We start from the raw sequence: 17,039 nt of genomic DNA on the forward strand, positions 1-17,039 counted from the left end.
TAAGAATCTCTCTAGTGTTCTAAAGACAACTCACATGTTCTATGAATCTCTCTAGTGTTCTAAAGACAACTCACATGTTCTATGAATCTCTCTAGTGTTCTTCTAAAGACAACTCACATGTTCTATGAATCTCTCTAGTGTTCTAAAGACAACTCACATGTTCTATGAATCTCTCTAGTGTTCTTCTAAAGACAACTCACATGTTCTATGAATCTCTCTAGTGTTCTTCTAAAGACAACTCACATGTTCTATGAATCTCTCTAGTGTTCTTCTAAAGACAACTCACATGTTCTATGAATCTCTCTAGTGTTCTTCTAAAGACAACTCACATGTTCTATGAATCTCTCTAGTGTTCTAAAGACAACACACATGTTCTATGAATCTCTCTAGTGTTCTTCTAAAGACAACTCACATGTTCTATGAATCTCTCTAGTGTTCTAAAGACAACTCACATGTTCTATGAATCTCTCTAGTGTTCTAAAGACAACTCACATGTTCTATGAATCTCTCTAGTGTTCTAAAGACAACTCACATGTTCTATGAATCTCTCTAGTGTTCTTCTAAAGACAACTCACATGTTCTATGAATCTCTCTAGTGTTCTTCTAAAGACAACTCACATGTTCTATGAATCTCTCTAGTGTTCTAAAGACAACTCACATGTTCTATGAATCTCTCTAGTGTTCTAAAGACAACTCACATGTTCTATGAATCTCTCTAGTGTTCTAAAGACAACTCACATGTTCTATGAATCTCTCTAGTGTTCTTCTAAAGACAACTCACATGTTCTATGAATCTCTCTAGTGTTCTTCTAAAGACAACTCACATGTTCTATGAATCTCTCTAGTGTTCTTCTAAAGACAATTTACATGTTCTAAGATTATCTGTAGTTTTATAAGACTCATTATGTTTCAAAGAACCTCTCCACTCTTTGACTTGTCTTCTACCCAGAGTAAACCAGAGAATATTCAACTGAATGGTATTCTGAGAGTAAGGCCATTATTATGAAGGCCATAATCACATTATACAGGCAGATGTGGCATAGGCAGAATACTAACAGTGATAGAACTATTCAACAGTAATCTATCAAATATTATTATTAGATTATATCAAAATGTAACTGATGCTAATCCTGATACTAATCCTAATGCTAATCTTAGTCTCCAGGCTAATCTAGAGTCGTGCCTGTCTGTCACACAGTGAGGGTGTTTGGTCCCCCACTCTGCCCGTGACACTGACCTTACTTCCCGAGTCCTTGGGTCCACACTCGCCCTTATCGTACCACCATTTGTTTTTCAGTTTGTCTAAGACGCCTGCTTCACTCAGTTTCAAAACCGCAAGGTTTACCGGGGTTCTTGGCGTGTAAAAATAACATAAATAACATCATAGGTCATGTTATTTTATGTTATTAGGTCACATACAGTCAGAACTGTCACATAAATGGTACTGCTTGGTAAAAGTGACCCAGTCTGGGTCCCACTGAGTACATGTGTGTATGCTCGTTGGGGGGCTGAGGGGGGCGAGAGCTAAGCGAGCTACAGACATATGAGTGGGACCCCCCTGCATCACTTCAGGTAACGTGCCCATGCTGCCCCAGCCGGCGCTACACAAGCAGAGGCAATTACTGTGAACACAGGACTATTGGCATGGCCTACTCACACTGGGAGAGAGGGGACTGCATGGGGCAATTTACTGCACGTCATTAACAAGACCTGGGTAAGAGATCTGAAAATGAATCTAAAAGGCACCAAACAATAAAATAAATCAAAACATGAAGTATATCATCGCTCTAGTTCATCCGTCCATCCTTCCTCTCTATCTCTCCCTCTACGTCAGGGATCATCAACTAGATTCAACCACGGGCGAATTCTTTCTTGAGCAGATGGTCAGGGGGCCGGAACATAATAAAAAATATATATTATTATACTGCAAATTGACCACAAGAAGCCTAAACAGATATAATATTTCACTAAACCATAATAATTTCATACCTTGATTACATTTGGGAACATTGTCCGTGTTTTGGATGGGACGTTTTTGGATGGGACGTTAAAACGGGTGTCTTGTTCACCCCGGTGTCATGGCTAAATTCCCAACCTGGCCACATTCCATCATTCCCTTTATTCCTAATTGGCATATATCCCTCCTCACCTCTCTCCCTGATAGCTGATGTGTGGTGAGAGTTCTGCCACAAAAATGGTCGCTGTGCATCACTGAGGTGGGTGCTACACATTGATGGTGAATAAGGTGAGTTTCCCCCAACTATGTAAAGCACTTTGAGTATCTCAGTTGGTAGAAAAGTGCTATATAAATCCAATCAAATAGTATTAATTATTACTTTTTGCATACAAACACATACTGTATGTGTGGGAATACATGGGAACAGATTTACAAAATTAAAATCACTTGGATCTGATTCCCTGTTTTTTTTTTCTCAAATAAAACCACACGCAGGCCAGCTGGGGAACCCTGCTCTATGTTCTGACAGCCTTCTGGTCCACACTCCTCTCTCCAGAGCATCCACTACAGGGTTCTGGTCCACACTCCTCTCTCCAGAGCATCCACTACAGGGTTCTGGTCCACACTCCTCTCTCCAGAGCATCCACTAGAGGGCCAATATTCTTGCTTTGACAGTAATTGCTCTCCTATCTCTCTTCTTTCCTCCCTCGTTTCAGTACAGGGGGAGTCGAAGTGTGTGTGTGGAGGGGGGGGGGGAGTGGTTATGTTCATCAGGGATCTGTGTGGCTGGGGCAGATGCACATATTACTTCCCGAACACGGTTGAACCGTGTTCGGAGACAGAGAGGCTAACCTTGGAGTCCCCTCCCCCGCTGCCACACTCTCCCTTGTCGTACCACCATTTATTTTTCAATTTGTCCAACAGGCCCTGCTCGTTGAGTTTTAACACGGCCAGGTTGACCGCATTTCTTCAGAGGGATAAAACATAGTTGGTCAGAGGAGGGATGGAGTATCAGCCAATGATGAGCCAATGGGATGAGGAAAAAGGAACGCCGGTGATTGGTTGGAAGGCATCAGATTAGTGGACATGTACAAACCTCCAGACAACCCTTTCTCTTTCTCTTTCTCTCTCTTTTCCAGCTTTTACATCCCACTTTATTGTAGAGATATCTTTGCAACATTGAATGCCCACCCTTTCAACATATAGAGCCTATAGAGAGAGCCAACAGAGGCAAATAGCCCAAACCCCTTTCATTCAGTCCACCTTTACCAGGCTATTGTCTGAATGATGTGCAGCAGGGCAAGTAAAGGGGAGTGGTGGAGCCCTGGTTAAATGTTGTGTTAAAGCCTATCTCAGTCCCCTGCTGACACAGAGCTAATACCCTGCTGCTGGTGTTCTGGTCCCTGCCGCTCCTGTCCTAATCCCCGGCAGCTCTCTACCTCACACCCCTGAGGGGAAACGACCTCTAAAAACGGACTGCGGGCTAAAATAGCACACACTCACACTGGCACTGTGTGTGTGTGTGTGTGTGTGTGTGTGTGTGTGTGTGTGTGTGTGTGTGTGTGTGTGTGTGTGTGTGTGTGTGTGTGTGTGTGTGTGTGTGTGTGTGTGTGTGTGTGTGTGTGTGTGTGTGTGTGTGTGTGTCTGGTATGGACAGACAGAGAGTCAGAAAGACAGTCATTATTGTGGAATTGTACACTGAGCTGCCCCATGGCTGAGAGGCTAGAGAGAGAGAGAGAGAGTTCTCCGAGGTGTGCTGCAAGCCATGGAAAATATCACCATCATAAGAAGGATAGGGGGAAGGAATAAGGCTTTACAAACATGGAAAATACTTTGAATTATATAAGCAATATATATTATCATATGAATTACCAAAGTATGGTTTAAACTACATATCTTAAAACTAATAATAAGATTCATCATATCAAATCAGGGCTTTGAATGGCTTGCCGCGAGCAGGGGCACTCGCCTGACGTGCGCTCTCCTGTCCACGTGCATGGTCCTGGTAGGTTTTCCCATGATCAGGAGAAGCCATAGACAGCAGTCGATAGTCCCAGAATAGTGATAGGCCAGATGGGGACTATCGTCCACTGGCTGTCACTTTTCCCTCGGAAACAGAAAACCTTCATTTATCTCAGTGGAAAAGGAACCCTTGTAAAGGGGTAGGGGAGTGGGAGGACATCTTTGCACGGTGCACAGGGGGAAGTTATAGGAAAAGTTATAGAAAGGGTGTCAGTATTCCTGCTGCTGTAGATGGGACACCTCTTGGTCCAAACACACACACACACAAACACACACACTAATTTATGGATCATGTTTCAGGGAATCATCAATTAATTGGATCGTGACAATTTGTTTGTTTTAATTGATTTGATTTCATTGAAATGATCTGGTTTTTGGGGTGTTATGAAATAATTGGATAGTTTTCAGATTTTTGTTCCCCCCGTTGGCCAGGCCCTTCAACACCTTGTTTCCTGTGTGTCTATAAATTCCCCCGGGTGGCTCTGGGAGTCATGGCAACGCCACGGTGCTACGCCCCTCCCAACGGCATCACCGTTAGTAACTTCATTCACAATCAGCCTCAGTACAAAAACAGATAGTATATACATTACACTCTATATCTGAGAATGAAGGAATGAGACAGTCAGGATGACAAACGAGTAGACAGATTACCTGATCGGTGGCCCTATGAAGAGAGAAAGTGAGTGAAAGAACAATGGACAGAGAGACGGATGGACGGAGAGACGGACAGACAGCAATACAACAGAACAATGGAGCTAACAGGCACTAAAGAACTCAACACAACATAGACAGAGGGAAATAGAGAGACAGAGAGAGAGAGAGAAAGAGAGGGGGGAGAGAGAAAGAGAGGGGGAGAGAGAGAGGGGGAGAAAGAGAGAGAGAGAGATAGAGAAAGAGAGGTGGGGAGAGAGAGAGAGAGAGAGAGGGAAAGAAAGAAACTAACGAGAGAGAGAAACTAGAGGGAGCGAGGGAGGGAGAAAAATAAACTAACGAGAGAGAGAGGGAGAGAAAGAATCTAACGCGAGAGAGGGGGAGAGAGAAAGAAAGAAAGAGAGAGAGGTAGAGAGGGAGAGAGAGAGAGAGAGAGAGAGGGAGAGAAAGAAACTAATGAGAGAGCGAGAGAGAAAGACAGAAAGAAGTAGAGAGAGAGAGAGGTAGAGAAGGAGAGGGAGAGGGAGAGAAAGAAACTAATGAAAAAGAGAGAAAGAGAGAGAAACTACAGAGAGAGAGAGAGAGGGAGAGAAAGAAATTAACATGAGAGAGAGGAAGAAAGAAAGAAAGAGAAACTAACAAGAGAGAGAGTGAGACAGAGACAGACAGACAGACAGACAGACAGAAAGAGAAAAGGCAACAGACATAGACCAGACTAAGACACTACTAAGTGATCCATATAAAAGGCACACCAGGGTAGGTGGAATACCATAACATCAGTTATACTACTCCACCCACCTTAGCTGTGAGCCTTTAGGTGTGGCAATGCCATATCCCTTGGAGTCCAGGTTGCCTCCAACCTTCATGGTGTCGCAGGGCTTGCGTTGTTCCGTGTACTCATTCATGGTGGACTCCAGGAGGAAAGCGTACTTCCCTTTGGACTTGCGGACGCGAGCCACGCCCTCCGCTGTGGTCTTAGCGAAGACAGAGGGCTCAGCAGACTTCATATAGGACCACATCTTCTCATATACAGCAATCTTTGACCTCTGAGAGAAGGAAAGGTAAAGAGAAGAGGTTAAAGGTTAGCGTTAGGGTTAGTTATCAATCCATCCATCCATTCATTCATTCATTCATTTCATGTGTAAAGCTGAATTATTGGTACAGGTCCTCACAGCTGCAATGATCACTGGTCCTGAAATATGTACAGTCATCTGCAGATGCTCTTCACAGGGCATTCATTAGAATGCAGTGAGAGAGTGAGAAATGATCTAAGCAGCGTGGAAATGAGACAAAGCAGGAACCCAACTGCTAGTGGATAGTGTGTTATTGTAGGACGTGGGTCTGTCTATGAGTGTGTTATAGCTGTATCAACTGGTGCTGCTGTCTCTGTCTCTAAACAGACCCTGTTATACACACACAACTTTATGCTTGACCTTGGTGTGCTGCAGTGTGTGTGTGTGTGTGTGTGTGTGTGTGTGTGTGTGTGTGTGTGTGTGTGTGTGTGTGTGTGTGTGTGTGTGTGTGTGTGTGTGTGTGTGTGTGTGTGTGTGTGTGTGTGTGTGTGTGTGTGTGTGTGTGTGTGTGAGTGTGTGTGAGGAATGAAAATAACAAGCTGGGGAACAAACTGTCATTCTCCACAACCGTCTTGTTACTCCCTTGTTTTTATCCTGTCTTTGTTCTCTCTCTCCGTTATGAACTGTTATTCCCTGTCTCCTTTAGGACACGATAAGCCTCAGCCTTAGCCAATGAGCCACAGTCTGGAGTAGAGATGCCAGTGTGTGCGTGTGTGTGTGTGTGTGCGTGTGCCTGCCTGGCCCGGATTTGCTGGGGCATGACGGACACCTATCCCATAATAATGTCAGTCACTTCCGTCAGGACCAGCGAGCCTCACCCCCATTACTCTCCCTCCCTCCCTCTTTCTTTCTCCTTCTCTGTATCTATCCCTCTGTCTTTCTCTGTCTGCCAGGACAAACAATGCCATATTTTCAATGTAGTGACAATCATAAACTTACCTTCCTGCTTTAAGAAATCAGCGGGGAAAAATACATACTCCCTCACACACACACACACGCATATGCACACGCACACACTCACACTAAATGAATGGTGGTAAATCCCTCTCAGAGTAAAAAGCTTCTTCACCCTCCACAGATTCTAGCCTGTTATGTTGATGATACTAACGCTGCACACAGATGCACACACTGTCTGCTACTGCCAGGCCCCAACTATCCACATACACACACTTATGTGAGCAAGCGTGTGTGTGTATGTGTATGTGTATGTGTATGTGTATGTGTATGTGTATGTGTATGTGTATGTGTATGTGTATGTGTATGTGTGTGTGTGTTCAAGCTTGTCTGTGTGTGTGTGTGTGTGTGTGTGTGTGTGTGTGTGTGTGTGTGTGTGTGTGTGTGTGTGTGTGTGTGTGTGTGTGTGTGTGTGTGTGTGTGTGTGTGTGTGTGTGTGTGTGTGTGTGTGTGTGTGTGTGTGTGTGTGTGTGTGTGTGTGTGTACTCACCCTGAAGAACTCCTTGGTGGAGCCTGAGTCCAGTGTTCCATAGGCGATCTCCGTCTGCTTGGCCAGATCCTCAGCACTCTCTATGGGCGATACCATCCTCTCCACTGTGAGGAAAGCAGCCAGGTTGGCCGTGTAGGACGAGATGATGATGAGAGTGAAGAACCACCACACGCCCCCCACTATACGCCCCGACAGAGACCTGAGACAGGGGGGAAGGGAGAGTGGAGAGGAGGAAAATAAAGATGGGATGAAGGAGAAGAGGTGAGAGAAATGTATGTTTCTCACTGATAAGTGTGCAGTAAACAGAGAAACAGTCAATTAAGGTTATCTAAGTTGAACTCCAGAGTTGAAATATGTTTTGCTTCATTGGTACCACAGTGAGAGCAGCACCACAGTGAGAGCAACACCACAGTGAGAGCAACACCACAGTGAGAGCAGCAACACAGTGAGAGCAGCACCACAGTGAGAGCAGCACCACAGTGAGAGCAGCACCACAGTGAGAGCAGCAACACAGTGAGAGCAGCACCACAGTGAGAGCAGCACCACAATGAGAGCAGCAACACAGTGAGAGCAGCAACACAGTGAGAGCAACACCACAGTGAGAGCAGCACCACAGTGAGAGCAGCAACACAGTGAGAGCAGCACCACAGTGAGAGCAGCACCACAGTGAGAGCAACACCACAGTGAGAGCAGCAACACAGTGAGAGCAACACCACAGTGAGAGCAGCACCACAGTGAGAGTAGCAACACAGTGAGAGCAGCACCACAGTGAGAGCAGCAACACAGTGAGAGCAGCAACACAGTGAGAGCAGCAACACAGTGAGAGCAGCACCACAGTGAGAGCAGCACCACAGTGAGAGCAGCACCACAGTGAGAGCAGCAACACAGTGAGAGCAGCACCACAGTGAGAGCAGCACCACAGTGAGAGCAACACCACAGTGAGAGCAGCAACACAGTGAGAGCAACACCACAGTGAGAGCAGCAACACAGTGAGAGCAGCACCACAGTGAGAGCAGCAACACAGTGAGAGCAACACCACAGTGAGAGCAGCACCACAGTGAGAGCAGCACCACAGTGAGAGCAGCACCACAGTGAGAGCAGCACCACAGTGAGAGCAGCACCACAGTGAGAGCAGCACCACAGTGAGAGCAGCACCACAGTCAAAGCATTCAACATCAATCTATTAACATCAGTTTTTAACATCAGTTCAACATCAATTCAACCATCACCAGAACAAAAGATAACAAAGCATGAGTGCACTCTTTAATTTCCCCTAACAATCTCTCCGTTTGTTTTATTTGAGGTAGAGAATGAGAGAGCGAGAGAGCGAGAGAAAGAGAGAGCGAGAGAGCGAGAGAGAAAGAGAGCGAGAGCAGATGAGCTCTTGCATTTTTCAGCATGTTCTTTAAAAAATAGATTTAGAGTTAGATAAACTTGGATTGTTTTGTCAGGAACACATACAGGATGCTGCCCTCTACATCATAACCCTCACTTCAAATCAAAACTCAAAACCTACAACCTGATTTTGGACGGAATTATGGAATCACCTGGAAGGTTTACAACTACCAAAGATTATTATTCTATACAGCAAATTCTCTGGAAATCAACAGAAACCTGAAAATACCATCCAACCTGGAACTGAGTGAGTAATGTTTAATCTGAAGCTATATTTTATTTCCAAAAGCCAAAAAGAAAAATACATTACATTACTTTATAAGGACTGAATGCTAAATTAAGGCTGCCAAGCTTGATACAACTTCAATTAGCATTGACGTGTCAAGTGAGAGGTGTCAAATACCTTTAGCACAACAATGGCAGAAGAGTCGTACAGTCTACTCCAACCAAATGGAGAGGCCTTAGAAGCTGCCTCCCGCTGTTCAGAGGTAATTAACATACAGTGTGTAAAGAATAATAAGACAAGAAAAGAGTACAACATGAATCTCCTTATGGAAAATCAAGAGACACTTTTTGCTAACTATTATAAAAATGGGAACATCAGCAACCTCATCTTCCACACAGACCATCCCCTGGCATGGCACAGTGCTATATTAAAACCTCTACCGAGTACCTAACCCGGATTCGGGAGCACCCCCCACCCCCCCCACACTGATTAGCATCGCTAGCATAGCGTCACAATTAAATAGTAGCATCTAAATATCATTAAATCACAAGTCCAAGACACCCAATGAAAGACACAGATCTTGTGAATAAAGCCACCATTTCAGATTTTTAAAATGTTTTACAGGGAAGACACAATATGTAAATCTATTAGCTAAACACGTTAGCAAAAGACACCATTTTTTTACTCCAACAGTTTTTTCCTGCGTCAGTAGCTATCACTAATTCGACTAAATGAAAATATATATAGCCACTAACCAAGAAACAAATTCATAAGATGACAGTCTGATAACATATTTATGGTATAGCATAGTTTTTTTTTTTTAAATGTGCATTTTTCAGGTATAAATCACAGTTCTACATTGCAGCTGCAATCTGATATAGTGCTGATGCAGCCAGAACAATTACAGAGACCAACGTCATATAACTAATTACTTGTCTTAAAACATTTCAGAAAAAAATACACAGCGTACAGATATTGAAAGCCCAACATCTGGTGAATCCAAACAATATTTCAGATTTATTAAATGTTTTATAGCGAAAACAAAATGTAGCGCTAAATTAGCATAGCCACGCCAGCCAGAACCAGCTGGGCGCGCCCGACCAGTTCACATGCACGACAGATATATGAAATAACATTGTAAATTGGGTCTTACTATTGCTGATCTTTCATCAGAATGTTGATAAAGGTGTCCTTAGTCCTGATGAGTCGTTCAATCCATTCACAATGGCAACTTTCCCTCTTCATTTAGCATAGGTACTGGTCGACTGGCACGGTTCTGTCCAAAGTTAAAAAATTTACAGAACGGAACACGGCAAAACTCCCGAAAAAATTCAAATAATCTGATTAAACTATATTGAAAAAACATACATTAAGATGATATGGTCACATGTATCAAACAAACTTCGAGACGGAGATAGTTTTCATCCGTAACGGCAGCATAACAAAAGACAATTGCACCTCTAAAACGCGCGTTTCAGAGAACCGGAAGTTGTCGGTCACGCTAAAGAAATAGGTCTTATTTCACGTCAGTACAAGATAAACAAAAAATTTCTCCTCTGACGTCTTCTTGACACCCAGAGGAAGACGAATGAAGTGTGTTTCGGGTCATAGGTGGCGTGACCATATATAGGCAGAGCGTTGAAGCGAGCATACACATCTTGCAATCTTCTTCTTGCTCAGGGAAAGTGCTGTCAAATGACTTATGTTTCACTCAGAGACAAAATTGAAATGGTTTTAGAAACTATAGATTGTTTTCTATCCAATGGTATTAATTATATGCATATAGTAACAGCAATAATTGAATAAGAGGCAGTTTAATCTGTAGAGGAAATTATGCTAATGCGAAAACAGCACCCCCTGTATTCTCAAGAAGTTAACACACTACCCCTCTGTTAAGAGAGGGGATGTTACCGAGGGGTGGAAACAGGATACTAGACAACAAGGACTCTGAGTCAGCTAATACAAATCTCTTTTCCCAAACACAGTGTGTCTAAACTCCGGTGTCCAAACACCCAGCGTGCCCTAGACCTTCTGTCTGAGTACCAACTAGGGTCACCCAGCCAAATAATAATACACACAGGCACAAACCACCTGAGAACACAGCAGGAAAGGGTGGCCACAGCACTCAAGGGAGTGATAGAAAAAGCTTATTCTACTTCCCCCAATGCACAAGTGGTTATATCCACCCTGCTACCACAAAAAGACTTCCACTCTGCTACCATACAGCGGGTAAACACAAGTATTTCCTGTGACTGTGCCTCAAAACCAAATGTTTACTTGGCCCACCACTCCACCCTGGACTTGAACAGCCTTTATGACCAGGTCCACCTATACAAGGCAGCAATGCCCACCTTCGCCCGGACACTAAAGGACATCACTCTCAAACGCAGCACCAACACTTCACACAGGAGCAACAGATCAATAGACACCCCGCCCAGACCAGCGAGACACTCTCCCAGACCTGCGGGAACCCCCCGGACCTGCGGGAACCCCCCGTACCTACACATAGAGGACCCACGCCGAGAGGACCTACATCTAGACCACAACACCACCAGCCACATCCACACCCCCACCCCCAACCAATCAACCCCCCCCAAGTCAACCATGCCCACACCACATTTAGGCCCCCTCAGATCAGACCTATGCCCACTCTTACACTGGCCCAAGCTAATGGCATGTTCCAGATGCTCAGCAGGCTCTGCTCATACTTACTGGGCTTAGGCCAAACCATACGACCAAAACAATTGGACACTTTATGGAACACAAAGCCTTCACTATCTTATCCTGAAAAATCCAAGGCCTGAGGTCATCTGCCTTTGGCCTAAAGAGCAGGAACCTGGACTTCATCAAAGAAATCATAAATACAGACATTGTCATCCTACAAGAAACATGGTATAGAGGAGACAGACCCACTGGTTGCCCTCTAGGTTACAGAGAGCTGGTAGTCCCATCCACCAAACTACCAGGTGTGAAACAGGGAAGGGACTCAGGGGGTATGCTACTTTGGTATAGAGCAGACCTAACTCACTCCATTAAATTAATCAAAACAGGAACATTTTACATTTGGCTAGAAATTAAAAAAATAAATGATCTTAACAGAGAAAAATGTCCTCCTGTGTGCTACCTATATCCCCCCACTAGAATCCCCATACTTTAATGATGACAACTTCTCCATCCTGGAGGGGGAAATCAATCATTTCCAGGCCCAGGGATATGTACTAGTCTGTGGCGACCTAAATGCCGGAACCGGACAAGAACCTGACACCCTCAGCACACAGGGGGACAAACACCTACCTGGAGGTGACAGCATTCATCAAAATTGTCTGCACTGTCAAAGGTACTGGAGTCCTTAGTTAGTAGGCAGCTACTTCCAAGAAAACAACATCTTAAATGGAATGCCATCAGGTTTTAGGTCTGGCCACAGCACTGTTTCAGCAACATTGAAGGTTTTAAATGACATCCACTGTGCTCTTGATAAGAAGTTACAATGTGTGTCTGTTTTTGTTGATTTGTCGAAGGCTTTTGACACCGTGGACCATGCTGTGTTAGTGCAAAGGTTAAAATGTTGTGGAATTACGGGTCATGCTCTAGATTGGTTTATAAATTACCTATCAAATCGTACACAATGTGTAATGGCGGATGGTTGTAAATCTGAGTCCATAGAGGTGTGCTCAGGTGTTCCGCAAGGTTCTATTTTGGGCCCACTGTTGTTCATTTTGTATATCAACAACATTGGGGATCTTGTTGAAACAGCGGATGTTCATTTTTATGTAGATGATACTGTTCTTTATTCAAGTGGTAGTAGTTTATCTTTAGCTTTTGAAAATGCCCAAAGAGCATTTAACATCATACAACAGAATCTGTATGATTTAAAGCTGATTCTAAATTCCGGTAAAACAAAATGCATGGTATTTTCAAATGCCAGGCATGTTACAAATCATGTCATTGCTACATTGACTGGACATACTATAGAGCAAGTTAAAGTGTACAAATATTTGGGTGTGTGGGTTGATGATAAGCTGAGCTTCACTGTGCATGTAGAGAACTTGATAAGGAAGCTCAAGCTGAAAATAGGATTTTATTACCGGCACAAGGCTTGTTTTTCTCTGGAGGCCAGGAAGGAGCTGGTACGATGTACATTACTGTCGGTTTTAGATTTGAGTGATGTTATATGTATGCAGGCCTCAGCCACTACCCTGAGAGCACTTGATTCAGTGTATCATGTAGCCCTCAGGTTTATTACAAATCAGAAATGTCGAACACATCATTGTGATCTCTACAGTGCTGTTGGCTGGTCGTCATTGACCTTGCGTAGGCTTAAACACTGGTATACACTGATTTATAAGGCCATATTGGGTAAAATGCCATTTTATCTACGTTCTTTTTTAGTCAGGTCAGTAAATAAATATCAATTACGGTCCCATTCTGATTTGCTTCTAACAGTACCAAAAATTAGAACAGGTCATGGTAGAAATAGTTTTAGTTACTTAGCACCTTGGTCCTGGAATTCCCTCCTGAACATTTTAAAATGTGATGATCTTGGTGGAGTTTAAACACTTGATCGATGTATATATCATAGAAGAGTGTAATTGTTTTTAGGCCTGCTGTTTTTAGTCAAGATGTTTGTGTTTTTAATGTAAAGTATTTGTTGTACTGTATGTGTGTTTATAGTTTTGTTTAATGTTGTGTTAGTGTATGTAAGTTGTTTTGTCTGAAACGTTGTTCCCTCTGCTGCTATTGGACCAGGTCTATCTTGGAAAATAGATATTATCTCAATGAGAAAAAACCTGTATAAATAAAGGTAAAATAAATGAAATAAATAAAACATTTCCCTCCCCCATATGCCCCCCTAGGCACAACTATGACAACATAACCAACAAAAACGTGTCACAACTCCTGCAGCTCTGTCGCACGGTGGGTCTGTACATAGTCAATGGTAGGGTTCGAGGGGACTCCTATGGTAGGTACACCTATAGCTAATCTCTTGGCAGAAGTACTGTAGACTACTTTATCACTGACCTCAATCCAGAGTCTCTTAGTGTTCACAGTCAGCCCACTGACACCCCTATCAGATCAGGGATTGATTTGCACTTTTTGCACCAAAGTACGTTCATCTCTAGGAGACAGAACGCGTCTCCTTCCTGAGCGGTATGACGGCTGCGTGGTCCCATGGTGTTTATACTTGCATACTATTGATTGTACAGATGAACGTGGTACCTTCAGGCGTTTGGAAATTGCTTCCAAGGATGAACCAGACTGGTGGTGGTCTACAATTTTTTCTGAGGTCTTGGTTTATTTCTTTTGATTTTCCCATGATGTCAAGTAAAGAGGCACCGAGTTTGAAGGTAGGCCTTGAAATACATCCACAGGTATACCTCCAATTGACTCAAATGATGTCAATTAGCCTATTAGAAGCTCCTTAAGCCATGACATTTTCTGGAATTTCCCAAGCTGTTTAAAGGCACAGTCAGCTTAGCGTATGTAAACTTCTGACCCAATGGAATTGTGATACAGCGAATTTTAAGTGAAATAATCTGTCTGTAAAAGATGTCCTAACCGAACTTGCCAAAACTATAGTTTGATAACAAGGAATTTGTGGAGTGGTTGAAAAAAATGAGATTTTATGACTCCTATGACATACCTAACTGTATGTAAACTTCTGACTTCAACTGTACATATCAACGAATTGTCGATGGCCCTAGAACAGTCTACAGCACCAGGCCTCACCCTACTAGAATCTGAAGTCAAATGACTACTGTTTGCTGATGATCTGGTGCTTCTGTCACTAACCAATGAGGGCCTCCAGCAGCACCTAGATTTTCTGCACAGTTTCTGCCAGATCTGGGCACTGACAGTAAATATCAGTAAGACCAAAATAATGGTGTTCCAAAAAAGGTTCAGCCAGGACCACACGTTGCCCTAGAGCACACAAAATACTATACATACCTTGGCCTAAACAGCAGCGCCACAGTTAACTTCCACAAAGCTGTAAACGATCTGAGAAACAAGGCAAGAAGGGCTTCTACGCATCAAAAGGAACATAATTTGCAACATACCAAAAATACTTGAATCATTTATAGGACCCATTGCCCTATATGGTTGTGAGGTCTGGGGTCCTCTCACCAACCAAGAATTCACACAATGGGACAAACACCAAATTGATATTGATAAAAAAAATCCTCCGTATGCAACGTAAAACACAAAATAATGCATGCAGAGCAGAATTAGGCCGATAACCGCTAATTATCAAAAACCAAAAAAGAGCTGTTAAATTCTACAACCACCTAAAAGGAAGCGATTCTTAAACCTTCCATAACAAAGCCAAAAACCTACAGAGAGATGAACCTGGAGAAGAGTCCCCTAAGCAAGCTGGTCCTGGGTCTCTGACCACAAACACAAGCAGACCCCACAGAGCCCCAGGACAGCAACACAATTAGACCCAACCAAATCATGAGAAAACAAAAAGAGAATTACTTGACAAATTGGAAAGAATTAACAAAAACAAAGCAAACTAGAATGCTATTTGGCCCCAAACAGAGAGTATACAGTGGCAGAATACCTAACCACTGTGACTGACCCAAACTTATGTAAAGCTTTGACTATGTACAGACTAGGTGAGCATAGCCTTGCTATTGAGAAAGGCCGCCGTAGGCAGACCTGGCTCTCAAGAGAAGACAGGCTATGTGCACACTGCCCACAAAATGAGGTGGAAACTGAGCTGCAATTCCTAACCTCCTGCCAAATGTATGACCATATTAGAGACACATGTTTCCCTCAGATTACACAGATCCACAAAGAATTTGAAAACAAAACTCCCATATCTACTGGATGAAATACCACAGTGTGCCATCACAGCAGCTAAATGTGTGACCTGCTGCCACAAGAAAAGGGCAACCAGTGAAGAACAAACACCTTTGTAAATACAACCCATATTTATGTTTTTTTTATTTTCCCTTTTGTACTTTAACTATTTGCACATCGTTACAACACTGTATATATAGATAATACGACATTTGTAATGTTTGGAACTTCTGTGAGTGTAATGTTTACTGTTCATTTTTATCTATTTCACTTGCTTTGGCAATGTTAACATATGTTTCCCATGCCAATAAAGCCCTTTGAATTGAATTGAATTGAGAAAGAGAGTTAGAGAGAGACAGTAAAAGGAGAGGGAAGCTTTGACTATTCTTTAAAGGTAAAGGAGATTACCCAGGCTCCCAAGTTGGAGGGAGAAGGGTGGGCCTTTCTCTTCAAACACAGAGCAGGAAACAACCACAAGTCTTGCTTTCAAATGCAACAAATCCCTCTCAGTTTCCATGTAATACCCTTCTGTAAACCTGTGGCAATAATCATTGCATTCCACTTGAACCTTTGTTGCATTACAGCAACACGAAAAGTGAGAGTGTGTATTATGTCCATTATTGGCCTGGCTGTGCATTTGTTTTCAAAGGCCTTGTGCCTTTGATCGCACACACTGTTGTTTCTTGTCCGCATTTGCCCTGTTTGAATGTTTTGGTAACTATAGACAGGACAGTTTAACTAACCAGTTTGGAAAAATTGGTAATGTTACGTTCCCATGCAAGAAAACCAAAAATGTCACTCAAAAAGAGAGGGAACAAACAAAAAGTCACTGACCAACAACCAAAATGAAACAGGTGGGTTTTCAGGAAGGGTTCTGAAGGACACTCATGGGGGTGTCCAATGAAAGTTGACTAGCAACAACAACTGGAACCGAAAAGACACCCATCATGAGAGCCCACAAAATTTGCCCAAGAAGAGACAAACAAAAGAAAAACCCACAACAAACTTAAAGACCGGAAGCAAACCAAACTTAAAGACCGGAAGCAAACCAAACTTAAAGACCGGAAGCAAACCAAACAAGTGGAGCAAAATGAAAACAGGGAAGATCAGATAAAGGATTGTTTGTCTAGAAATCAAAATAGGGAGAGCCAACTTAAGGTGTTAACCCTCTACATCTCTCAAGACAACTGGAGCACTGGGCCAGCCACTCTAAAATAGCACCTGGGTCTGCACCTTCCCACTAACAAGATGGCAACCAGCCCAGCTGTAACGCATGCTGACTAACAAGGTGATACCAATCGGTTCCCCCTATGTGCTAAAGTGCAATACGTGCTTAAATCCAACCTCAAAACATAAATGGAAAAACCAAAACCTGTAACAGTAACCACAGACAAGACAGTTGAACTAACCTGTTTGAATAGATTGGTAACTACAGACAAGACAGTTGAACTAACCTGTTTGAATAGATTG

At 43.1% G+C, this 17,039-nt stretch overlaps 1 protein-coding gene across 6 annotated transcripts in view; it reads right to left on the minus strand.

Annotated features, from left to right (window-relative positions):
* The window catches only part of gria4a (glutamate receptor, ionotropic, AMPA 4a), a 213,281-nt gene that overhangs the window by 13,429 nt on the left and 182,813 nt on the right, over nucleotides 1-17,039 (minus strand). For 3 of the 6 annotated variants that reach the window (XM_055896675.1, XM_055896677.1, XM_055896679.1), the window contains exons 14-16: nucleotides 7,148-7,346; nucleotides 5,429-5,676; nucleotides 1,238-1,352 (exon numbers count right to left, since the gene is read on the minus strand). In XM_055896675.1, the coding sequence (XP_055752650.1) occupies nucleotides 1,238-1,352; nucleotides 5,429-5,676; nucleotides 7,148-7,346 (562 nt within the window). Of the gene's footprint in view, nucleotides 1-1,224; nucleotides 1,353-2,809; nucleotides 2,925-5,428; nucleotides 5,677-7,147; nucleotides 7,347-17,039 lie in introns of those variants that run through there. The other 3 variants (XM_055896676.1, XM_055896678.1, XM_055896680.1) reach the window with 2 other exon arrangements.

The sequence above is a fragment of the Salvelinus fontinalis genome, chromosome 33, assembly GCF_029448725.1.
Source record: "Salvelinus fontinalis isolate EN_2023a chromosome 33, ASM2944872v1, whole genome shotgun sequence".
NCBI lineage: Eukaryota > Metazoa > Chordata > Actinopteri > Salmoniformes > Salmonidae > Salvelinus > Salvelinus fontinalis.